The sequence below is a fragment of the Macaca mulatta genome, chromosome 13 (assembly GCF_049350105.2).
Source record: "Macaca mulatta isolate MMU2019108-1 chromosome 13, T2T-MMU8v2.0, whole genome shotgun sequence".
NCBI lineage: Eukaryota > Metazoa > Chordata > Mammalia > Primates > Cercopithecidae > Macaca > Macaca mulatta.
In genome coordinates, this window is record NC_133418.1 from 20,723,649 (window position 1) to 20,749,161 (window position 25,513).

The 25,513-nt window shown below is 37.4% G+C and overlaps 1 protein-coding gene across 1 annotated transcript in view; it reads left to right on the plus strand.

Moving 5' to 3' along the window:
* The window catches only part of BUB1 (BUB1 mitotic checkpoint serine/threonine kinase), a 41,020-nt gene that overhangs the window by 10,542 nt on the left and 4,965 nt on the right, over positions 1–25,513 (plus strand). The window contains exons 8-19 of the mRNA XM_002808052.4: positions 24–208; positions 1,292–1,443; positions 5,891–6,150; positions 7,669–7,727; positions 8,968–9,096; positions 9,190–9,300; positions 10,056–10,155; positions 11,076–11,157; positions 12,286–12,463; positions 14,689–14,776; positions 17,431–17,669; positions 18,820–18,963. Of these exons, the coding sequence (XP_002808098.4) occupies positions 24–208; positions 1,292–1,443; positions 5,891–6,150; positions 7,669–7,727; positions 8,968–9,096; positions 9,190–9,300; positions 10,056–10,155; positions 11,076–11,157; positions 12,286–12,463; positions 14,689–14,776; positions 17,431–17,669; positions 18,820–18,963 (1,727 nt within the window). The remainder of the gene's footprint in view (positions 1–23; positions 209–1,291; positions 1,444–5,890; positions 6,151–7,668; positions 7,728–8,967; positions 9,097–9,189; positions 9,301–10,055; positions 10,156–11,075; positions 11,158–12,285; positions 12,464–14,688; positions 14,777–17,430; positions 17,670–18,819; positions 18,964–25,513) is intronic.

Sequence of the window (25,513 nt, forward strand, 5' to 3'; positions counted from 1 at the left end):
TAATGTATTTTCCCCCCTTATAGGGAACAAAGAGTGATCATGATTTCTAAATCAGAATATTCTGTGCACTCATCTTTGGCATCCAAAGCTGATGTTGAGCAGGTTGTTATGTATTGCAAGGAGAAGCTTATTCGTGGGGAATCAGAATTTTCCTTTGAAGAATTGAGAGCCCAGAAATACAATCAACGGAGAAAGCATGAGCAATGGGGTACTTGCAATCTTGTATTTTGAGTTATTCTTATGTCACCTAAAAAAATCCTCATCTCTGCGTAATTACTTTTTTATAGAATAATTGACTATGTTGAAAGACTGCAAAAGACTTCATCTCATCCCATCAGAAGCCCGAAATCATTATTAACCCATTTTGCCTTTGCCCCGAGAGTACTACGCTGGCAGCGAGCTGCACCTTTTTTTTCTGAATTGAAAATTGCTTAACCACTAGTGTAGCAGCCAAGTTAGTCCAAGGACTAAATTGATGTCTTGGCAGCAAACTTATGGTTGAAAGAGTGCTAAATTAGATATACATACCACTGTCATCTTAGCTTTAGTGAAATAAATATTTTAAAATTTTTCAGTATTATCTGTATACAGTAATTCTAAACCCCTAGGTCAGTTATTTGAACCTTTATTCCACTCAGAACTTCTATACCATCTAAGTTATTTGGGCTGTAGCCATTCTAGGCCTTCCTTTTTTGTTCATTTTCATACTCAGTTGACAACAGAGAAGACAAGTCAGTTAACACAGAGGACTCATTTTGTGCTGGGCATAGATGCATTTTTCTTTCACATGCCATGACTGAAAGTCTTAAGCCAGACTCTTTGACTTGTCTGTGGCATGGCTCTGTTAACCAGTTGTTGGAAATGGGACTGACCACAGCATGCTTGAAGCCCTGATCAGTTAATGCACTTCACTTCTACTTAGAAAGTCTCTAGAAATTTTTATCTTTTAAAAACAAATAAAAACTTACTTTAAAATGATTTGGCAATCATGATTGTTTACAAGAACAATCATGTATATGATGGTTAAAAAAATCTTTACTATTATACTGTGCTATTATTATTATTTTTGATCAGCATGTAGATTTTTTTTTTTAGTAATTTACATGCCCTGAACATACAGCAGCCAAGCTGTGGGCAGGTAAAAATTAAAAGGTAATACAAGTTTCGCTTCTAAAACCAAATATGAGAAAGACAAAAAAATCGGCCCCCTAAAATTTCCTCATTTTGCATGTATTCCTATGATGACCTGGATTTAAATTTTGCATGCACACCATTTTTATCTTTCCTAAAGTAAATGAAGACAGACATTATATGAAACGGAAAGAAGCAAATGCTTTTGAAGAACAGCTATTAAAACAGAAAATGGATGAACTTCATAAGAAGTTACATCAGGTGGTGGAGACATCCCATGAGGAGCTGCCCGCTTCCCAGGAAAGGTCCGAGGTATGTTGTGCTCTTCATGACACGTCCTGTACCCAGCAGCAGGAATGGCAGTTTGATTTGTTCCTTTCTATGTGCTGTTTTAGAGTTAATTCTGATGTTAATTTAGCTAGTAACTTTCTGAAAGTCTAAAATAATTTGACACAGTTCAAAAAGTAGAGTGAGAGTAGAAAGTTATAGAACAGAATGGTTGTATGTTTTACATGTTTGTGTGTATGTGTACATGTCTATACATTCATGTATTTATATATAGACCTTTTTCTGGTTTTTGTACAGTGACTATTGTGTAATGAATATTGGAGTATAGTACTCTCAATAATTTATCATTTAGATAAGTTTTTTGTTTGCCATTATTTCATCTTGGAAAAGGAGGTAAGTGATGAGTGTGTTAGAGCCACATATATTTTCTTAAAATTAGAAGTGAATGAAGGAGATTGGAAATAAACTCATTTAAGCTGTATAGTGGTTGCTTAATCTTTCATAGTATATGTCTGTCTATGACATAGGATACCATGAAGATAAAATAGTTTATTTTCTTACATATTTGGAAAGTATAAAAATATGTGACTATATGATGGTTTTTTAAAATAGCACATGAAATGTGTGTATATATGTATATATGAAGGAGAGCATTCATTTTTATATATGTATGTGTGTATGTATGCATATATACACACACACACACACACACACACACACACACGCAAAAATTCTTTTTTTTTTAAAAATTTTTAGACAGGGTCTTTCTCTGTCACCCATGCTAGAGTGCAGTGGTATGATAACTGTTCATTGTATCCTCCATAGTAGCTGCGACCACATGCATGTACCACCACACCACCTAATTTTTTATTTTATTTTTTATAGAGATGGGGTCTCGCCATGTTGCCCAGCCTGGTGCCAAACTCCTGGGCTCAAGCGATCCTCTTGCCTCAGCCTCCCAAAGTGTTGTGATTACAGGTGTGAGCCACCACGTCTGGTCTGAATGTTCTCCTTTATTGCTAACTGCTGTAGTTTGTATTTTTCCAGACTGACTGTGTATGAAAACACATAAATATGAATACAATAGAATGTTCTACATAAATAAGACTTATTTTCTGCTTTTTCTACCTAACACCTCTGATAGATCTTTCACTACTATTGCATAGATATCTAGCTAATTCTACTTGCAGCATAGTCTTCTGTCATACCTTATAAAAGGGAGTGTATCATGTAGAAACTGTTAGAAGTCATGCTGCCTTTCAAGTATATGTACCTAAAATGCTGTCAGTCTGCCCTCTATAAACTTAGGATTGTGCACTCACATTAATAGTGTGTAAAAGGACTTGTTTCTTGTACACATTTGGCTAACATTAACTATACTAAATCTTTTCAAGCACCTGATGTAGTTTCTTTAATTATAGGTGGATTTGGACATTTTTGGGATACATTTAGTGGCTGTTTAACTTTTTTCCCTTTAAATTGACTGGATGGCTTTGTCCATTTTTCTTTTGAGTCATTTCATTTTTTTCTGATTTATTTGTATTTCTTTTTTTGTATAATTTATATTTTCCCTGGATAGTTGTAAGAAATTATTAATAAATTGTTCTTCCTGGCTCCTTTCCTGTGGTATATTCCTGGTTCCCATGTCTTTATTTCTCCTTAATGTCCTCATTTTGAAGGCACACATTCTCCAATAGCTTATTTAAAAAACAAACAAACAAAAAAGAAGAAGCAACAGCAGCATGTTTGAGGGGTTAGTTTTTGAGGTCTCTTGCATGTCTAAAAGCATCTTTATTCTACCCTCACACTTGGTTGATAATTTGGTTGGGCACAGTGTTCTAGGAAGGAAATCACATTCACTCAAGAGTTTTTAAAGACACTCCTTCATTGTTTTTGGGCTTGCACTGTTGGTGTGGAAAAACCCCGAGTCCTTCTCATTCTTGGTTCTTTGAGATGATGTTTGTTTTTCTCTGGAGGGGTATAGGATCATTTTTCCCCGCTGTATTGTGACATAGTGATGTATCTGGTATTTATCTTTTCATCCATTATACTTAGTGCTTAAATGTTCTAGTTTTGCAACTCTGGGGAATTTTCTTAATATATATTTTTAGAGGTGGATATTTTTTCCTCATACTGTCTGTCAGGCTATCCTGGACTGGTCATTTAATTTTCTTAATTTTCTTAAATTTCACCGTTTTTTCTATCTTTGTCCTTTTTTCCCCCTAATTTTCTTTGAGATTGCCTTAATTTTCATGGCCATCTTATTAAATTCTTTTTTTTTTTTTTGAGACGGAGTCTCGCTCTGTCGCCCAGGCTGGAGTGCAGTGGCGCAGTCTCGTCTCACTGCAAACTCTGCCTCCTGGGTTCACAACATTCTTCTGCCTCAGCCTCCCGAGTAGCTGGGACTACAGGCGTCTGCCACCACTCCCAGCTATTTTTTTTTTTTTTTGTATTTTTAGTAGGGATGGGGTTTCACCGTGTTAGCCAGGATGGTCTCGATCTCCTGACCTCGTGATTTCCCCACCTTGGCCTCCCAAAGTGCTGGGATTACAGGCTTGAGCCACCACGCCCGGCCAGCATCTGCTTTTTAAACAGACTTTTACAATGTTCCTATCTTCAGCTCCACCTTTACTTCCATTCCCAGGTGTAGATTTCTGAACTTGTCTAGCAATTAGGGACACACCGCTCCTAGCCGCCTTCAACAGCTATGTTAAGTGTAGAATTCCTTCACTGTCATTTTGGTGAGATTTTTGGAGTATATCAAGCCACTGTCTTTAACTAGAAGCCTGCCTTTTTCAAACTTACTTCTCTGTATGAATAGCATCAGGTTATAATTTCCAAGTGGATTGCCTGTTGTCTCTAAATCATTTATTGATCTGCTCAGCCTTTCCCCCATTGATTTAAAATATCTTTACCATGTACTAAATTTTCATGTATACAAGATCCAATTCTAAAATATCTATACCTTTGTTTTAGTCAGTAGATCTCTACTTGATCATTTCATAGACGTATTTACTACAACTTTCTTTTTTTTTGAAACGGAGTCTCCCACTATTTCCCAGGCTGGAGTGCAGTGGTGCGATCTCTGCTCACTGCAACCTCCGCTTCCTGGGTTCAAGTAATTCTCCTACCTCAGCCTCCCGAGTAGCTGGGATTACAGGCGCTGGCCAAGATGGCCGGCTAATTTTTTGTATTTTTAATAAAGATGAGGTTTCACTGTGTTGGCCAGGCTGATCTTGAACTCCTGACCTTGTGATCCACCTACCTCGGCCTCCAACTTTCTTACATGTTTTGGTATCTGGTGGAGAAAATCTCTGGTATTGTTCAGAATATTTCTTCAGAATTGAATATTATGATTATTTATAATCTTTACTAATTTGGTAGGTGAGAAAGTGGTGTTGGTTATCATTTTTGCTGACAAAGGAGGATGAGGTTTTTGTATTTTTTTCCATTAGTCTGTAAAATAACTATTCTTGCCCTAGATATTTGGTGGTGTTTGTTTGTTTGTGGTTTGAGGCAGGGTCTCACTCTGTCATCCAGGCTGGAATGCAGTGGTGCAATCTCGGCTCGCTGCAGCCTCCTCCTCCCAGGCTCAAGTGATCCTCCCGCCTCAGCTTCCTGAGTAGCTGGGACTACAGGCACTTGCCTCCATGTCCAGCTAATTTCTTGTATTTTGTGTAGAGACAGGGTTTTGCCATGTTGCTGAGCCTGGTCTCAAACTCTGGAGCTCAAGCAAACCACCAGCCTTGGTCTCCCAAAGTTCTGGGATTGAAAAGTTACAGGCTTGAGCCACCCATGCCTGGCTGGTGTTTTTCTTAACAATTTATAAGCATACTTTTATATGGTGAGAAATTAACTCATCTAACTTTGTAACACTAAAGCATACAATTACAATCTTATATTGATGTGAGTAGCAAAGCAAAGATTTTAAATTTAGAGCTTATTATCCTTCCTGTGGTGAGACAGGCTTTTGTGGCAGTTATTATTGCAATTTATATTTGTGTTTCCTATTCTTCAAAGTGAAAATGGCTACGAAAAGTATTTTATTTATTTTTTCCCGATTTCAAGTCCTATCTCATATACCAATCTAAGGGTATTTTAATGGGAGGAACACTATAATGAGCTTTTGATAACACTGATTTGTTGACCTTTTCCCAAAATTAAGTAAAGAGAAATAAGATAATACTTAAATGCTGATACAACTACAGAGACTTGTTATTTCAGTGGTTAGAAATTATGAGCTGCTAATGGTGTCTGTGGTTCAGAAGCTACAAAGCATCCGTTTTGTAGAGTGGTCTTTTTGTTGTTGACTGTACATTTCAGAATGCTTGAAGGAGGAGTATGGGGAAACGTCAAGGAAAAAGGAATCTACTGAAGACAGATGCCATGCTTTGAGAAGTTGTAATGCCTGATTAGTAGTAGTCTGGACTTCATGGTTTTGTTTTTGTTGTTTGTTTGTTCAACATGAAAGGTTAATCCAGCATGTATGGGGCCAAGTGTAGGCTCCCAGCAGGAACTGAGAGCTCCATGTCTTCCAGTCACCTATCAGCAGACACCAGTGAACATGGAAAAGAACCCAAGAGAGGCACCTCCTGTTGTTCCTCCTTTGGCAAATGCTATTTCTGCAGCTTTGGTGTCCCCAGCCACCAGCCAGAGCATTGCTCCTCCCGTTCCTTTGAAAGCCCAGACAGTAACAGACTCCGTGTTTGCAGTGGCCAGCAAAGATGCTGGGTAAGCTGAAGGTAGTCCTAGAGATGACAGTGATGTGAATGGCACTTGTCACCTTCTCTACATGACCTGCATTATCAGGAACAGTATGTAAAAGATGAATGACGTCTGCCTTTTATTTTTAGATAGGCATGTTGTTGAAAAAGCAAGTGGCAAAACATTGCTCCCAATCCTTTAGGCTTACTTATTCCATGCTTCTTTTAGAGTATTTATTTTATTTTATACGTTTGTGAATTAAAAATTTTCAATACTCTGAAAGTCAACAGTCACTTGGTAACTGAAGAATATACAGCTTTTAGGCTAAAATTGCCTTTGGTCACTGACTTTGAATACCTGCAGAGATCATAACTATCTAGACAATTACTTGACATGTATTCTCATATTCCTTCTGTCTTCCCATAGAGAGCAGTTTGGGATTAACACACATGATTCTGTCTCTCAAAATGTACCTCTGCATTGGAAGTTTTTACCCCAATTTTGAGGGATTTCTCCAGATTTCAGAAATTATAATGTCATATCACTTTTTTAATTACCTCCAGTGATTTCGACTCTTTAGCTCGTTTTTATAGGGATTTGTAAAATTAAAAATGCTTTGCATGTTTTACTTTATACCTTAACAGGGTTTATTAAGGGAACTCCAGCAATGTTAAATAGACACATTAGATCTACTACCCCAAGTGCACTTAAACTGATGTAAATGGCTTGCGTATCATTTTTTTCTTTCTTGATAACCATTACTTTTAAAGGCTGGAGGACATTGCACTGTGGCTGCCGGCTCATCACAGCAAAGGTGTCCTGCACAGCTGAGGCACACCAGTGCTTCTCCATGTCCTGACTCTGGTTAGCTGCCCGGAGCCGGGCTCAACTCTTTAACCTCTGTAATGAATGGGATCATTTGAATAGTCATAGGACTTTACCACGTATAGAGATGGTTCTTATTCCTATAATCACTGTGTCACACAAATGTTTACTACCTGGTCTTTTCTGTAAAAATTCTTTTCCTGAAATGGAACTCAAAGGAAAAAAAAAAATTTTATTTACTTACACTGTAGACCCTAAGTGGTTCCATCTGTATTTTGACAGGCTTGTAATTATTGACTGATTTTTTTTTTCTTTCTATTATTTCTTGAGAGTTAGTTAAAAATTCTAATAGATCAAGCGTTTTTTTTTTTTTTTTTTTTTTTTTGAGATGGAGTCTCTCTCTTGTTGCCCAGGCTGGAGTGCAATGGTGCGATCTTGGCTCACTGCAACCCTACCTTCCAGGTTCAAGTGATTTCTCCTGCCTCAGCCTCCCAAGTAGCTGGGATTACAGGTGCCTACCAGCACACCTGGCTAATTTTTTTGTATTTCTAGTAGAGGAGGGGTTTCACCATATTGGCCAGGCTGGTCTCAAACTCCTGACCTCAGGCGATCCGCCTGCCTTGTCCTCCCAAAGTGCTGGGATTACAGGCGTGAGTCACCGTGCCCAGCCTAGATCAAGCATTTTATTCTCTAGTGTGTCTCAAGAGTTTTCTCTTCCAGATGTGTGAATAAGAGTACTCATGAATTCAAGCCACAGAGTGGAGCAGAAATAAAAGAAGGTAATGTTTAATTATAATAAATGTGTTTCTGTCCATATTCCTCTATATCACTTAGAGGTGTGTTTTATGACTGTGGTTTATGAAGACTTCAGGCCTTAATGAACCTGAGTGTTAGATTTCCTGTTCTTAGAGTATAGGTTATTTATCTGTGAGCCATTTCAAATAAATGTAGAAATCCACTTGTTAGTCACATCTTTTTAGTTTAACATTCTTTGGAAATGTAGTTTGTGAATACATTTCTAGTAAATTTCTCAGGAAATTAATCCAAAACAGAGTCATCTGTTAGGTAGGAAAGGTTATCAGAAGTTTAGTTAGAAGTGTTACACTGTTATTTGGTACTACTTTGTTGGAGGCATTTTCATAGAAGATAAGTTTTATAAATAATAAGACACACAGATTGGACTTTCACATCCCCCCTGTGTGACTGGGACATCTTTTTTCTGGACAGTTTGGTGAGGAGCAGGGCTGTTTGAAATAGCTGGAGGCTCATTAACTGAACCAAGACTTATTAAGCCTGCTCTGTAGGTGCCAGGCACTGTTATACATAGTTAGGGACGAAGTCATGAACAAAAAAATCTCCACGCACACGGAGGGGGAAAGAAATGTACTATTGGAGTTGTGGGGTTGAAATTTCAGAGAAGGTGATATTTAGGTAAAGGGCTGAAGTTAGGGAGCTTACCATGCCACTAGCTTGGGCAATCTTTTCAGACAGGGGGAATATTAAGTGTTAAGCCCTCAAGCAGGAAAATCTCTGATATATTCCAAGCACAGCAAAGGGACCAATGTGGGGAGGTAAGCAGGGAGAGGAGGAAGGTGAGGCCTGATCAAACAGGACCCAGGCTGTGCAGGGCCTTGTATTCTATGCCTGACTGCAGTGGAATGAGATGGGAAGCCAGTCTTAAGATTTACATTGTGACAATGAACTTGGGATAGGATACAGTGGCACTAAGGGTATAATTTATGACAAAGTTGCTAATCTGGTACAATCTAGACCAAACACTCAATCTCTTTAAGCCTTCATTTCCTTTTCTGGAAAAGGATAATTTTCACCTTATTTACCTCATAGGACTATTATAAAGATAAAAATGAAATATATGAAAGCACTATAATACTGGAAATCATTAGTGATAATTTTTAACGATGACAAACTGGTTTAATTGTAACTTGCTTAAATTGTGTGTCTTTTAAGTTATTCTGATTTGCCTACTGATACCACATTTTGTCTCCATTTCTTTGCTAGGGTGTGATATGCATAAGGTTGCCAACACAAGTTCTTTTCATACAACTCCTAACACATCACTGGGAATGGTTCAGGCAACGCCATCCAAAGTGCAGCCATCACCCACCGTGCACACAAAAGAAGCGTTAGGTAAACTATTTTATCTGAGTGTGTAGCACCTGATGACAAGTTAATGAAAGCTCTTTTGCAACCTTTTTACAGTTATTCTTTTTGTTCTTTAAGGTTTCATCATGAATATGTTTCAAGCTCCTACACTTCCTGATATTTCTGATAACAAAGATGAATGGCAATCTCTAGATCAAAATGAAGATGCATTTGAAGCCCAGTTTCAAAGTAATAACTATTTAAAAGCTACTAAGTGCATAGCATTATAGGTGGTTATCACAGAAAATGTCAGGAATTATATAAGAGGTGGCCCTGCCCTTGATTAGCTTGTCACATAAGGGCAGGGAATGCATGAAATAAAAATAAGACAGTTCTTGACAAGGTACTCAATGTGTGTGATAGATTTGCTTGATTAAAGGAAAAAAAAGAATAGTGCTAAAGAAGGACAAAACCCCCATGGGTAAGAAGGGCTGAGTACTCAAGGTGTGACTTGAGCCTTCACTGGTAGAGGAATGGCTGGGGCAGAGTGTTAGAGGAGGCTGGCAGCTAGCCCACATTTGTTTAGAGTCAGGGGATTCATGCTAGAAGCCAGAGATCATGATAAAGATAAGTAGGAGCCAATTAGACTTAGGAGGACTTGAAATGTAAAACTCAGAGGTTAATTCTTTCTTGAAGGAAATGGAAAACACCCTGAGAGCTTTTATTGAGTGAGCCAGGTGACAATAGTAGTGATTTAGGAGAATGATTAACACCTTGCTGATATGTGGCAGGGACTCCCGACCTGGGACTTGAGTACAAAACCCTGTTACCATACTTAAGTCACTTCATCTCACTATAGTGCTTTATTGCCTAGTATTTGAAAAGCTGATATTAGTTATTTTCTGTCAGCTGTTACTCCTTTTTCTTATTTGTAGTTGAAGTGTAACATAAAGGATGTTTTTTCCTAGTACAATAATTAGATGCTATTTTTTATTATATTGCAGAAAATGTAAGATCATCTGGGGCTTGGGGAGTCAATAAGATTATCTCTTCTTTGTCGTCTGCTTTTCATGTGTTTGAAGATGGAAACAAAGAAAATTATGGGTAAAAAAAAATACCATCTAGTTAATGGGTTGCAGCAGTTTTCTCTGGGACCAGAGGTGGTGGGGTGGTGAGGAGAGAATGTGAACTGCTAATCACATGGTCAAATGAGCCTTTTGACCACGCGACCGGGGGGGTGTTGCCAAAGTTCTCCAGATCTACAGTACTGCAGGAGTTCCAAGAGAGCAGGCCTCCCATAGCCAAAGCATGTGTTGAAAAAGGAAAACAGTGATGAACTAGCAGAGAACTGAGGTTTCTGTGGATTTGAAATCATATTAGGTGTGAATGATTTCACCAGTACAGGTATCCATACATGCTCTGTTTATATTTGCAGCACTGATAAAGTAGACAAGGAAGTGGCTTATACTGGGTATTGCTGCAGATAATGTGTTTTAAGGCTAAGGGATATTACATTAGAGAGCTTTTACCTCGGGGTAGAGAGGGGTCACTCCAGGAATTTTCGTTGTTAAAAGTTTGAACCATGGAAAGAGAGGTGTCAGTGTGAACTAAAGGTTTTATGGTATTTAAGAAATTCATAGTGAGGTAGAAAGGAGAAAGGGCATGGCTAGCTGTCAGAGAGGAATTCCATAGCTAGACAAGTGCTGAAAATTAAAAAAATATGTTGGCATCCATGACTTTCCACTGGCCATGGCCTTAATTCATTTTTGGCTTCTAAAAGTTGAGTGACAGAAATTTCTGTATTTTCCACCCTCACTTAAGACCTATCATTATAGGTCTACTTTTATAAGTCAAGTTAATTCAGTTACACTCAGTTTTGCTAGAACTGCTATAAAAGCAAGGAATATCTATATAAATATTAACTCATTAAATAGGATAAGTAGAGAACTTTTCTAATGGTCAAGTGATACCATTTATTTCCTTAGCATATTTTACTATTTATAATTTAGCAAATCTTTCCTTAGATTACCACAGCCTAAAAATAAACCCACAGGAGCCAGGACCTTTGGAGAACGCTCTGTCAGCAGACTTCCTTCAAAACCAAAGGTAAGCAAACCTGTTTTATCTATGAAATGGGTCCTACAACCCCATCCACTTTATTCTACCAAATGATTATGCCGGTCAGAGGATATTGTGTATGGGAAACTGTGCTGAAAAATATGAAACATAGGAAGAATATGTTTCTTTTAGGACATTATGTAATAATTATTCAAGAAGAAATAGGGTATTTTCCAAGTGTCCTACCAAAATTATTTATTAATATTAATTACTATGGCGGTTTCACATTTATCCACATATTCTTTGAATTTTTTCCTCCAGTTTAATTCATCTCCATTTGAGTGTGGCTAGATTTGGTGACTTGCTTCAGACAAAAAGGAAAGGGAAAGGGAAAATTAGATTACAGTAGGGAAACATGGCAGATTCTGCCTAACCATGTGATTTGGTCATGTTGGCAGGAATCAGTCATGTTGACAGCAGATATCCCCTAATAGGATGTAATGAGAAGAACACTTCACCTCTGATATCCTTCCCCAAAATCTGTAACCCCAGTCTAATCATGAGAAAACATCAAATAAGCCCAAACTGTGTAGGGACATTCTACACAGTTTCTGACTAGTGTTCAAAAGTGTCAGTACAAGAAAAACTAGGAAAGGCCAATAGACAATGACTGACAGACTCAGACTCAAGGAGGCTAAGAACACTTGACAACTAAAGGTGACATGGGATCCTGGATTGCATCCCTGAACAGAAGAGGCACATTAGTGGGAAAAAAAGGTGAAATCCAAATACTCTACAGTTAATAGTACTATTTCGTTTTTACAAATGTGCCACGGTTCTATAAGAAGTTGACATTAGAGGAAGCTTGGTGAGGAGGGTATGTGGAAATTCTGTGCTATCTTTGTAACTCTTCTGTAAATGACAACTTTTTCAAATTAAAAAATATATATAAAATTTGAAAACAAAAATGTGGCTCTTGCTGTAATGTAACTCCACTGATTTTCCAGTTCTGGGGAAAAGAACTGAACCATGATACTGTGGGCTGTGTTAGCCAGGGGTTGACATCTGTTTCTTCTTTAATTCCTATTTCTTTGGATCGTAAAGTGTTAATGAGTAAGGTTTCAGGGACAAAAGAGGGAGATTGCTGCTTTTTTTTCATTTCATGTTCTGTTATAGGAGGAAGTGCCTCATGCTGAAGAGTTTTTGGATGATTCAACCGTATGGGGTATTCGCTGCAACAAAACCCTGGCACCCAGTCCTAAGAGCCCAGGAGACTTCACATCTGCTGCACAACTTGCGTCTACACCATTCCACAAGCTTCCAGCGGAGTCAGTGCAGATTTTAGAAGATAAAGGTGTGTGTTACACTATTTTAGTGTTTGTCTTCTGCCAACTTTGATTCTTTCCGTTGTCTTCATGAAGTTTGATTCTTATAGTTTTCTTCATGAAAATTCCACATGGGAACTTGAGAATCATAAAGAAGAAACTTAAAATCTGTTCATTGTATTTTTGCTCATAGGGTTTTTTTCCTTTGGCATATTGTCGTCCTAAAGTCTATGTATTTTTAAAGTATAATAGCTTAGATTATAGGTAGAATGGGAGAAAAATCTATAGAAGCATTTAAAGGAAATAAGGTCCAACCCATTGTGTAGATAGAACATGTTTATTTTGTTTCATAGCAAACAAAACAGCCACTACAGACAGATTAAATTATTTGAATGCTAAAAATAATGAACATTTATATTTTCTAATTTAATAAGAGTAACAGCCAATTTTAGTCCTAGATGTGTGTCTACACACATATATGTCAACTTTATTAGACATATAGCCAAGTATGATAGTCAGAAAGTCTTATTTTTCTTACTTTTAGTGATCTGACTTTAAGAAAGTAATGATAAAACTCACAAGTAGTCCTTATTTCTACCCTGTTTCAAATCTGTCACCCTATATATTTAAAAGTTCATCATATATCTGAATTGAATCCTAATATATGACATTGTCATTGAGCACAGATAATTCTTAACTATTTATTAAGTACCAACCTACAAACTAGATAGTCCTCTCAGAGGATTGGTTCCAGGAACCCCTGCAGATACCAAAATCCAGGTGGATGCTCAAGTTGCATAGTTGACCCTGCAGAACCTGTGGATACGGAACCTGTGGATAGAGAGGACTGACTGTATGCTAACTGTATCATTGCTCACACTTTTAAAATATAGCAATTGTTTACCAAAGCAATAATAGAAGAGCTGCCAAAGAATTTCACTTCACTGGATGGACGCATATTTTAATGTGGGTTCTGAGCCTATAGACCTAAACATTTTTGACCAAGGATTTCTTAGAGTGTTAATCCAATATAATACGTTTCTTTTCTGAATCTTAAAGGAGAGGTCAGTTGAAACTTTGACAATTGCCAAGCACCATCACAAGCTTGCCTTTAATTTAAAAAAAAAAAAAAAAAAGATTAAAGCCTTTTCCATCCAGGAAAGGTAGTTTAATGAGTCTAAAGAATCTTTCAAAAAGTCAATATTGGCTATTCTTAGAGTATTTGCCACTTTGGCTCTATAAACAGAAACTAATGTTCTAGTGCTAAAAAGTAGTAACACCTGTTCAGTGAAGGAATATCTGATAAAATGTAATCCAATATACTTGGCTGTGTACAGTATTATAATCACTTGGTAGAAGTTTATTCTGTATTTCTGCCCTACCTAGTTTATCTATCTATAGATAGATTTTTTTTTTTTAAATTATAGGGAGTAATAAATATTGCCAGGTTGCTTTCTGATTTAAACACAAAATCGTTTCAATAAATTAAATGCTAATTTAGTCAATCAACTAATTGACTACAACATGTTAAAGTGAAAGACACAAAATCTCTGCCCTACAGAAACATTGTAGCCTTTTACTCTCCATGTTCTTGTCTCCAGGTTCTCCTGAAGCTGGGTGTAGCCCTGCCATCCATACCAGTAACTTCTCATGGTCTGGTCATCCTGTCCACAATGGACTTGCCACTCTCTCGACCCCTTTTTTCTTGAAGGATTGTTAGGGATTAGATGTAGAGTTGAAATGCTCACATATATTAGTAGTAGATTTTATTTGTTTGCTTGTTTTTAAGAGATACGGTCTTGCTATGTTGCCCAGGCTGAGTGCAGTGCAGCCTCAAACTCCTGGGCTCAAGTGATCCTCCCACCTCAGCCTCTTGAGCAGCTAGGGCTACAGGCTCCTACCACCACATCTAATTAATTTTAAAAAGTTATTTTAGGGATAGGGTCTCGCTATGTTGCTCAGGCCTTGCCTCAAACTACTGGCCTCAAGTCAAGTGATCCTCCCACCTCAGCCTCACAAAGCACTGGGATATAGGCATGAGCCACTGTACCTGGCCAGTAGTGGATTTTTTAAAGTGATTTTTTTCCTCCCGTTTTTGGAATCTTATTATACATTTTACAATGGAACACTATTTTGAAATCATAATGCAAGTCAGTGTCAAAAGAAATCCTAGACTTTGTAACCATATCAAATGGTGTGTGTTGTGCACGCATGTGCATCTAACGTATCTGTCTCTAATTTTTGAATCTTTCAGAAAATGTGATAGCAAAACAGTGCACCCATGTGACTTTGGATTCTTGTGAAGAAAACATGGTGGTGCCTCCAAAGGATAAAAAATTCAGGTATTGTGAGGGTTTATTTGGTTCTGTCATTCTTGTCATTTCCATTCTAACATTGCTTACCATTTCCATTCTAGCTGTGCCTTTTAGGCTGTAATAGAATACCTAATTTTAGCCTTAAAAGCTGATACAGATTTTATGGACTAGTAACTTTAAGTCAGAAGGTACTCTCCGTGAATATACATACAACAGTGAACCTAAGCACTTGATATATCAGGCCAGTGCTTGATGAGGAAACATCAGAGAAACCCAAGTTGAAGGACATTCTACAGCATACCTGGCCAGTACTCCTCAAAACTGTCAAGGTCTCGGGAAACTAGGAAAGACTAAGAAACTGTCACAGATGAAAGAAGAGTAAAGAGACATAACAACTAAATGCAACATGGTACCCAGGACTAGATCCTGAAGCAGAAGTTCCTTAGTGAAAAGAGTGGTGAAATTGAATGATGTCTACAGTTTAGTTAATAGTAACAGAGCAAATGTTGGTTTATTAGTTTTGACAAAGGTACCATTGTAATAGGAAATGATAATCTTGGCAGAAATTGAGTGAGGGGTACACAGGAATTCTCTATTATCTTTGCAACATTTCTTTATACCTAAGATTATTACAAAAAAAGTATAGTTGAAAAAAGTGTACAACAGGAAAATGTGACAAGTGAAAATAGCAGTGTATGAAATTGCATGTCTAAATTTATTTGTATAAAAATACATACTTCAGTATGTTTAGGTAGGTATTTGGGTGTGTGTGTGTAGATATATGTGCAGTCAGTTCTCATTATTCACTGTAATTCTATAGAGTCACCACACTATAGAGTTTGTTCACACAAACACTGAATTAGTGAATACTGAATATTCTTAAAGGGAATACAGACAGCATCCTGCAGGCCTCTGATAACAACATTTTGTTGAAAAACACCTTATGTATTATATATTGTCAATTCATTAACATTGAATTCATGTCCAGCAACACTGACTTACATCTAAATAAAGCTTATCTAATACACATATTTTCACAGGTTTCTAGTGCTTAGAACATTAGAGAGCACTTCAGCACTATACTTTGGGACCATTTTCAATACCAAAATCATCAAGAAAAAGCACAAAGACACAAAAATTGTGGCACTAAGTATAGCTCGAAAAGGATGCTTGTTTACAGTATGAGAGCTGGAACAGGAAGGCTGAGTGACACCTTGTTCAACCTTAGCTGAGAACATGTATGTTAGGTGGCTCAATTTTTCACCGCTCTGCATATATGTAAATGACTGAAAAATCACTGTATTGATTTGAAGCTTACAAATAAATTTTAGCATGCAGGTGAATTCACAAATATGAAATCCATGAATAATAAGGATCAACTGTATACTGTGTGTGTGTGTGTGCATGTGTACACGTATGGATGTAAGTGTACACATATACATCCATATACAGTCATGCAGTTGCTTAACAACTGGGATACATTCTGAGAAATGCGTCCTTAGGCAATTTCATTGTTGTGTGAACATCAGAGTGTACTTACATGAACTTAGATGGTTTGATTAGTTTACTACACACTTAGGCTATAAGGTATAACCTGTGGCTTGTAGGCTACAAACATGTACAGCATGTTACTGTATTGAATACTGAGTGGCGTAAGAATTTGTGAATGTAAACATAGAGAAGATACAGTAAAAATACCGTGTAAAAGATAAAAATGGTGTTCTGTATAGGGCACTTCCCATGAATGGAGCTTGCAGGACTGAAGTTGCTCTGGGTGAGTCAGTGAGTGAGTGAGTGGTGAGTGAACATGAGGGACTAGGACATTACTGTATACTGCTGTAGACTTTAGAAACACTATAGTTAGGCTACACTAAATTTATAAAAAAAAAAAAAACTTTTTCTTCAGTAATAAATTAGCCTTAGCTTACTGTGCCTTTTTTACTTTAAAAACTTAAAAACTTTTATCTTTTTGACTTTAGTGATAACACTTAGCTTAAAAAACAAACACATTGTACAGCTATACAAAAATATTTTTTCTTTATATCATTCTATAAGCATTTAAAAAAATATTTTTTTTCACTTTTTAAACTTTTTTGGTTAAAAACGACCACACAAACATACACATTAGCTGAGACCTACACACCTAGGGTCAGGATCATCAGACATCACTGGGAGACCAGAGATTTTCTGCTCCATTATGATCCTATGGGGCCACCATTGCACATGCTGTTCTCTGAATTGTTATTATGCAGCACGTGACTGTATATATGGAAGTATACTAGAGTGTTGTATTGTGATTGACATTTTCTGTTTGTTTCAATGTTATAAAAGGAGCCATTTTTGGAATAAAGTTAAATATTCAGTCTTGATGATAGTAGTGTCACATAGATGCAGCTTGGAGAAATAAACCCACTCCTACTAAATTTCCTACTAAAGAATATCCCATGTATTACCTCGCCTATTTATCTAATACAACCATATCTTGATTTTATTAATTCTGTTCATATTGTACTAGCTGTATATTTTCATAGATTTGTCTAAAAATGCTTTAATCAACTTTTAGTCTGTGAGGCTATTGTGAAATGTCATTTCTAGAATGAGAAGGGACTTTTATGTGACTGAATCCAACAGATTTCTAATCATGCGGTGTTTTGGTTTCTTTATTCCTTTCACACGTCCAGTCCAATTCAAGAGAAAAGCCCAGAACAGGCCTTCTCGTCTCACATGTATTCAGCATCGTTACTCCGTCTGAGCCAGCCTGCTGCAGGTGGGGTACTTACCTGTGAGGCAGAGTTGGGCGTTGAGGCTTGCAGACTCACAGACACTGATGCTGCCACTGCAGAAGATCCACCAGATGCTATTGCTGGGCTCCAAGCAGAACGGATGCAGATGAGTTCACCTGGGAATGCTGATGCTCCAAGTACGAACACTCACTCTTTGTTATGCCCTTGAATCAGGACAGTAGCGTGGGGAAAGCTGTCCCATCAAAGAAACCCACAGTGGGACTTGAATGTCATTGAGTCATTGAGTTCAGACAAAACTTGCATAATGCATCACAATGGAGTAACAGTAGCATACTTGAAGGGCAAATCAATCTATTTTAATTTTAGAAGGTATCAAAATAACTACTGTTAGAAGAGGGAATTAGAATTTGACAGCCTGCTATGTGCAAGGCATTTAATCTAATACTATTATATTTTACATTTTACAGAAAAGTAAACTGAGGCTCAAGGTTAAAGAGAACCCCCTCCCCCTCACCATGTTACACATAAACAGTCTGGCATAGTGGTTAAGAGCACAGAGTCTGGAGATGGACTGACTATGTTCTAGCTCCCTCACTTAAGTAGTCACGTGATCTTGACCGAGCCCATTTCAATTTTCCGTATCCCTCTTTTCTGTAGAGTTGAGCTGATGCTAGTACCTACCTTAGAGGCTTATTGTAAGAACCAGTTAAATTAAAGTACTGAGAACAGTGTTCTGCGTGTGCTTAGCACTGAGTGAGTGTTAACCATGTTGGATTAGTATTTGATAACTGCCACTAATATAATTTTTTGTAACATTCCAGGTTGGAGAGAAAGCTTTTTCTTACTTTTAGAAATTATTTCTCTTTTGTGGACCCAAAGTATATCTCATACATGCAAATTGCAGATAGGTAGTATAAGTTTTATGGATGTAAGTGGAAAAGCGATTAAATAATATGTGTTTATCTGAGCACATTAGAATTAACTAATGTCCACATCTGCCCTTAAGACATGTATCCCCAATTGTGTTAAAGATAGAATCTAGCCGTTCAGTTGAGTGGAGAAAATGTACCTAGAGTTGATTCCCTTTGTCACAACTGAATATTGATCCAAACTTGTAGATATAAAATGGCAAATAAACTGCAGAGCTACCAATTTTGATTTTTAAAAATAGTTCTTTTTAATTTTGAATCAATGCTCTTAAAAGTATAAGGCTTTGAAAGCTTATTTAGTAAATATCTCTACTCACTTTGTCTACAATTTATTTGGTAAAGTTCTCGAGTTCTAAATTCATGTTCCTTTTTTTGTTGTTGTTCTCATTCCTTTAAGACTTCATTGTTGGGAACCCATGGGATGATAAGCTGATTTTCAAACTTTTATCTGGGCTTTCTAAACCAGTGAGTTCCTATCCAAATACTTTTGAATGGCAATGTAAACTTCCAGCCATCAAACCCAAGACTGAATTTCAATTGGGTAAGAATTATTTGGATAATATAATTTTAAATTCTTGTTTGTCTATGAGAAGTTGATGGTAACTTGTGTTTGTATGTGTGTGAGATTCTCCTATTTGCCCCCCTACCTCCAGTAGGGAGTTGTATCTGTAATACTAAACTGAATATTTTGTTAAGCCATGATTGTAGGATTGTGCTTGCTGTTGGGACTATAACTCCTATAGCTCATAGAGGGCAATTTGCCAATATCTATTAAAATTAAAAATGCATGTACTTTTAAACCCAGCTATCCACTTTTAAGAATTTCCCATAGATATTATTATATACTTCTGTAGTAAAATACTATAGTAATATTGGCAACAGAACAAGAAAGCTCACTCTGTACTGATAGGGAATGAGTTCCAAAACATACCATACTGTTAAATGAAAAGGGCAGAGCCGTATGTATTATATGCCACAATTAAAATGGTTAGCCGTAGGTGGGAGTGGGAAACAATGGGAGCAAGACTTCACAATATTCACAATATTAAAAAATTTAAAATTTTTTAATGAATAGACTTTAAGAGAAGTTTTAAGCTTACAGAAAAATCCAGCATAAAGTACATATTCCTACTTCCCCATATACACACACAGATTTTCCTGTTATTAACATCTTGCATGAGTGTGGTACATTTGTTAAAATTAAGCCAATGTTGATGCATTATTAACTAAAGTGCTAGTTTACATTAGGGTTCACTCTTTGGGTTGTATATTCTGTGGGGTTTGACAAATGCAGTACAATGACATGTATCCATCATTACAGTATCACACAGAATCGTTTCCTCATCCTAAAAATCCCCTGTGTCTCACCTATTCATCCCCTCCTCCTTGTCCCCCAACCCCTGGCAATCACTGATTGTTTTGCTGTCTGTGTAGTTTTGCCTTTTCCATAATGTCATATAGTTGGAGTCATATAGAAAGTTGGCATCTTTTACTTAGCAATATGCATTTAAGGTTCCCCTGTGTCATTTCGTGATCCGATAGCTTTTTTTAAATCACTGAATAATGTTTATTGCATGAACATACCACACAGTTAAACCTTTCTGCTCATCTAATGAAAGAGATCTTGGTTACTTCCACGTTTTGGCAATTATGAATAAAGTTGCTGTAAACATCAGTATGCAAGTTTTTGTGTGGACATAAGTTTTCAACTCATAAGTTGGGTAAATACGAAGGAGCGTAATTGCAGGGTTATATGATGAGCGTATGTTTACTTTTGTAAGAAACTTCCAAGGTGGCTGTACCATTTAGCATTCCCACCAACAGTGAATGAGAGCACCAACAGTGAACTGAGAGTTCCCCAGTCTTGCCCTCATTAGGTGGTTGTCAGCATTTTGGGTTTTAGCCATTCTGATAGGTGAATAGTGATATCTCAATCTTGTTATAAGTTTCAATTCCCTGAAGACATACGGTGTTGAATATTTTTTCATATGCTTATTTGCCATCAGTATATCTTCTTCAGTGAGATGTCTATCCAGATCTTTTGTCCATTTTCTAATTGGTTGGTTGGTTTCTTATTGTTGCCTTGTTCCTGATCTTAGGGCGAAAGCATCTACATAGTTTATTACCTATAAATATGATTTTAGCTGCAGGTTTTTGGTACATGTTCTTTGTCAGAAAGTATCTATTCCTAGTTTGCTGAGAGGGTTTTTTTTTTTTTTTTTTTAATCATAAGTGGGTGTTGGATTTTATTTTCATGCTCCTTTCAATATTTTCTGCATTTATTGATATGATTATATGATTCTTCTTTGTTGATGTGATGGATTTCATTAATTGAAATGAACTAATTAATTAAGTGTTGAACTAGCCTTGTATACCTGGGATAAATTGCACTTGCCTGTCATAGTGTATAATTCTTTTTATGTGTTGTTGGATTGGATTTACTTACAATTCTTTTTATACATTGTTGGATTGGATTTACTAATATTTTGCTGAAGATGTTTGTATCCATGTTCATGAGAGGTACTGGTCTATAGTATTCCTTTCTTGTAAGATCTTTATCTGGTCTTGGTGTCAGGGAAATGCTGGCCCCTTAGAGCCCCTTAGAATGAGATAGGAAGTATTCCCTCTGCTTCCTTCATCTGCAAGAGATTGTTGAGAATTGATATAATTTCTTCCTCAAATGTTTGATAGAATTCACTAGTGAACCCATCTGAGCCTAGTGCTTCCCGTTTTGGAAGGTTATCAGTTACTGATTCCATTTCTTTAACAGCTATAGGACTGTTCAGATTATCTATGTCTCTTTTGTGAGCTTTGGTAGATTGCGTCTTTCAAGGAATTTGTTCATTTCATCTCAGTTCTCATTTGTGGATATGGCATTCCACTGTTGATTTCTACTGTAATATTTATTTCTTTTATTCTGCTTACTTTAGTTTTAATTTGCTCTTTTTTCTAGTTTCTTAAGGTAGAATCTCATTGATTTTTAGATCTTCTTTTCTAATGTATGTATTTAGTGCTACAAATTTTCCTTTACTGCATCCCACAAATTTTGGTAAACTGTATTTGCATTTTCATTTGGTTCAAAATATTTTAAAATATCTCTTGAGACTTCTTTGACCAATGTGGTATTCAGAATTATGGTTAATCTCCAATTATTTGGGGGACTTTACAACTGTCTTTCATACTGTGTATGATTTCTGTTCTTTTAAATTTGGTAAAATGTGTTTTATGGCCCAGAATGTTATCTATTTTGGTGAATATTCCATGTGAGCTTGAGAAGAATGTATATTCTTCTGTTATTAGATGAAGTATTCCATAAATGTCAATTAGATCCAATTGATTGATGCTACTATTCAGTTCAACCATGTTTTTACTGCTGATTTCCTGCCTGCTTTATCTGTCCCTTCTCATCTCTCCCTGTCCCTCCCCTGCCCTTCTTTTCTTTTCCTTCTTTGTTGAAACAGGGTATCACTCTGTCATCCAGACTGGAGTGCAGTAGCACAATCTTGGCTCACTGCAACCTCAAACTGGATTCAAGCAGTCCTTTGGCCCCAGCTTCCTGAGTAGTTAGGACTACAGTCATGCACCACAACATGCAGCTTTTTTTTTTTTTTTTTTTTTGGCAGAGATAGGGTTCTCGCTATGTTGCCCAGGTCTTGAACTACTGACCTCAATCAATCTTTTTGTCTTGGCCTCCCAAAGTGCTGGGATTACAGGTGTGAGCCACCACACCCAGTTGATCTGTCCATTTCTGATGGAAGGGTGTTGAAGTCGCCAACTATAATAGTGAATTCATCTTTTTCTCCTTGCAGTTCTATTAGTTTTTGGTAACTTTTGACTCACATATTTTGCTACTTTCTTGTTAGGCTTATACCCATTATGCCTTCTTGGAGAATTAATCCCTTTAACATTATATAATGCAGGCCAGGCACAGTGACTCACACCTGTAATCCAGCACTTTGGGAGGCCAAGGCAATAGGATCAACTGAGGCCAGGAGTTTGAGACAAGTCTGGGCAATGCAGTGAGGCCTCGTCTCTACAAAAAATTTTTTAGAAAATTAACCAGGCATGGCAACATGTACCTATAAGTCCCAGCTACTTGGGAGGTTGAGGCTGGAGGATCACTTGAACACAGGAGTTCAGATTAGCCAGGGAACATAGCAAGACCTTGTCTTGTACACACACACACACACACACACACACACACACACACACACACGTAATGCCCTTTTCTATGCTGATAATTGTTTTGCTCTGAAGTCTGCTCTATCAGAAATGAATATAGCTATTACACTTTCTTTTGTTAGTGTTAGCATGGTATATCTTTTTCTATTCCTTTACTTATTTATTTTTATTTTTTATTTTTTTGAGAAGGTCTCTCACTCTATCGCTCAGGCTGGAGTGCAGTGCCATGATCTTGGCTCACTGCAACCTCTGCCTCCTGGGTTCAAGTGATTCTCCTGTCTCAGCCTCCTGAGTAGCTGGGACTACAGGCGCACACCACCACGCCCAGCTAATTTTTGTATTTTTTTTTTTTAGAGACGGGGTTTCACCATATTGGTCAGGCTGGTCTCAAACTCCTGACCTCAAGTGATCCACCTTCCTTGGCCTCCCAAAATGCTGGGATTACAAGTGTGAGCCACTGCGCCCGGCCTTATCCCTTTACTTTTCATCTGTCTTGGTATTTAAAGTGTCTTTGTTTTGATTGGTATATTTAGATCATTGATATTTAAAGTGATTGTTGGATATAATTGGATTGTCACCATATTTTTCTATTCCTTGCCCTTGTTCTTTGTCTTCTACTCTCTTTCTTCCTTCTCTGATTTTATTTCATAATTCCATTTTGTCACCTCTCTTAGCATATTAATTATACTTCTTTAAAAAATTTTGTAAGTGGTTACCATAGTGTTTGCAATATACATCACAACTAATCTTTTTTGCTTGTGTAAGGAAGTTTTTATTCTTCATATTTGAAGGATAATTTTACTGGATACAGAATTCTAGATTGGTGGATTCCAAATTTCTAAGTACTTTAGATATTTCACTCCATTCTCTTCTTGCTTGCATGGTTTCTGAGAAGTCCTATGTAATTCTTATCTTTGCTCCTCTATAGGTAAGATGGTTTTATTTATCTTGCTTCTTTCAATATTTTCTCTGTGTCTTTTTCTGCAGTTTGAATATGGTATGCCTAGGTGTTGAATTTTCAGTATTTGTCCTGCTTGGTGCTCTCTGAGCTTCCTGGATCTGTGGTTTGGTGTCTATCATTAATTTTGGAAAATTCTGTGCTATTATTACTTCAATTTTTTTTTTTTTTTTTTGAGACAGAGTTTGGTCTTTTTGCCCAGTCTAGAGTGCAGTGGCACAATCTCAGTGCACTGCAACCTCCACCTCCGGGGTTCAAACGATTCTACTGCCTCAGCCTCCCGAGTAGCTGGGACTACAGATACCTGCCACCATACCCGGCTAATTTTTTGTATTTTTAGTAGAGATGGGGTTTCATCATGTTGGCCTTGAACTCCTGACCTCAAGTGATCCGCCCATCATGGCCTCCCAAAGTGCTGGGATTACAGGCATGAGCCACTGCACCTGGCCTCAAATATTTTTGTCTGTTCCTTTCTCCCTTCTTCCTTCTGGTATTCCCATTCTACATCTGTTACACATTTTGTAGTTGTCCCACACTCCTTAAATACTCTGTTCTGTCTCTTTCTTTATATATATATTTTTTGTTTGTTTGTTTTTTGCATTTCAGTTTTGGAAGTTTTTATTGGCCTATCTTCAAGCTCACTGATTCTTTTCCCTGCCATGTATTGGTGAGTCAATCCAAGGCATTCTTTATTTCTATTACAGTGGGTTTTTATTTCTAGCACCTTTTTTTGCTTCTTAGTTTCTCTCTGCTTATATTACCCATTTCTTCTTGCACACTGTCTACTTTTTTCATTAGAACCCTTAGCATGTTAACTAGAATTCAAAAAAAAAAAAAAAAAATTCTAGTGTGGACTGGGCATGGTAGCTCATTCCTATAATCCCACCACTTTGGGAGACTGAGGTAGGACGATCATTTGAGGCCAGGAGTTCAAGACTAGCCTGGGCAACATAGCGAGACTCTGTCTCTGCAAAAAATTAAAAGAATAGCCAGTCTTGATGGTGTGCACCTATAGTCCTAGCTACATGGGAGGCTGAGGCAGGAAGATCACTTGAGTTTGAGGCTAGAGGCTATAGTGAGCTATGTTCATGCTACTGCACTCTAGCCTGGGTGACAGAGTGAGAACCTATCTCTAAAAACACAAACAACAAAATCCTAGTATGATAATTCTAAAATCTCTGCCATATGTGTGCCTATTTCTGATGCTTACTCTGGTGATTTTTTGTTAAGAGCCAGACCTAATATATGAGATAAAGGGAAATGAGATTAAATAGACCTTTAGTGTGAGCTTTCATGCTTAATCTGTCTAGGGTTAGGCTGTGTTTACAGTTTGCTGTCACTGTATCAGAGGCTATAATTGCCCTTTGTGTCCTTATTTTTGTTTCCTCTGTTGTCTTTGGGTTTCCCTAGGGACTTCTTAAATAAGGTCTGAGATGTGCAGTTCTTTACATTATAACTCCCCCAGTACTGGTTCCAGCAGTGGTTTCTGTTCCTGGCCTTCTACTTTGGCAAGCTGTGATTCTCTGTGTCCACCTGTCTGTCTCTCCAATTTTGGAGGAAGCAGATTGTCCTTTGACCTCAGTTCTCCAATGGATCTCAGAAGTGTTATTGATTTTCAGCTATTTGGCTTACTATGAGGGTGGAGGGATGACTCCAAGCTCCTCATATGCTGGACCAGGAACCAGAAATCTACTTCTTTACATCTGATTTTGAACATGTGAATTCTTTTTTTTTAATTTAATTTAAAAAATCTAGTAAAGTCTAGGTGTGTTTTCTCACTCCTGTAATCCCAACACTTTGGGAGGCCAAGGCAGGAGGATCACTTGAAGCCAGGACTTTGAGACAAGCCTGGGCAACATGGTGAGACCCCATCTCTACAAAAAATTTAAGAATTAGCTGGGCATGGTGGTGCACGCCTGTGGTCCTGGCTTCTCGGGAGCCTGAGGTGGGA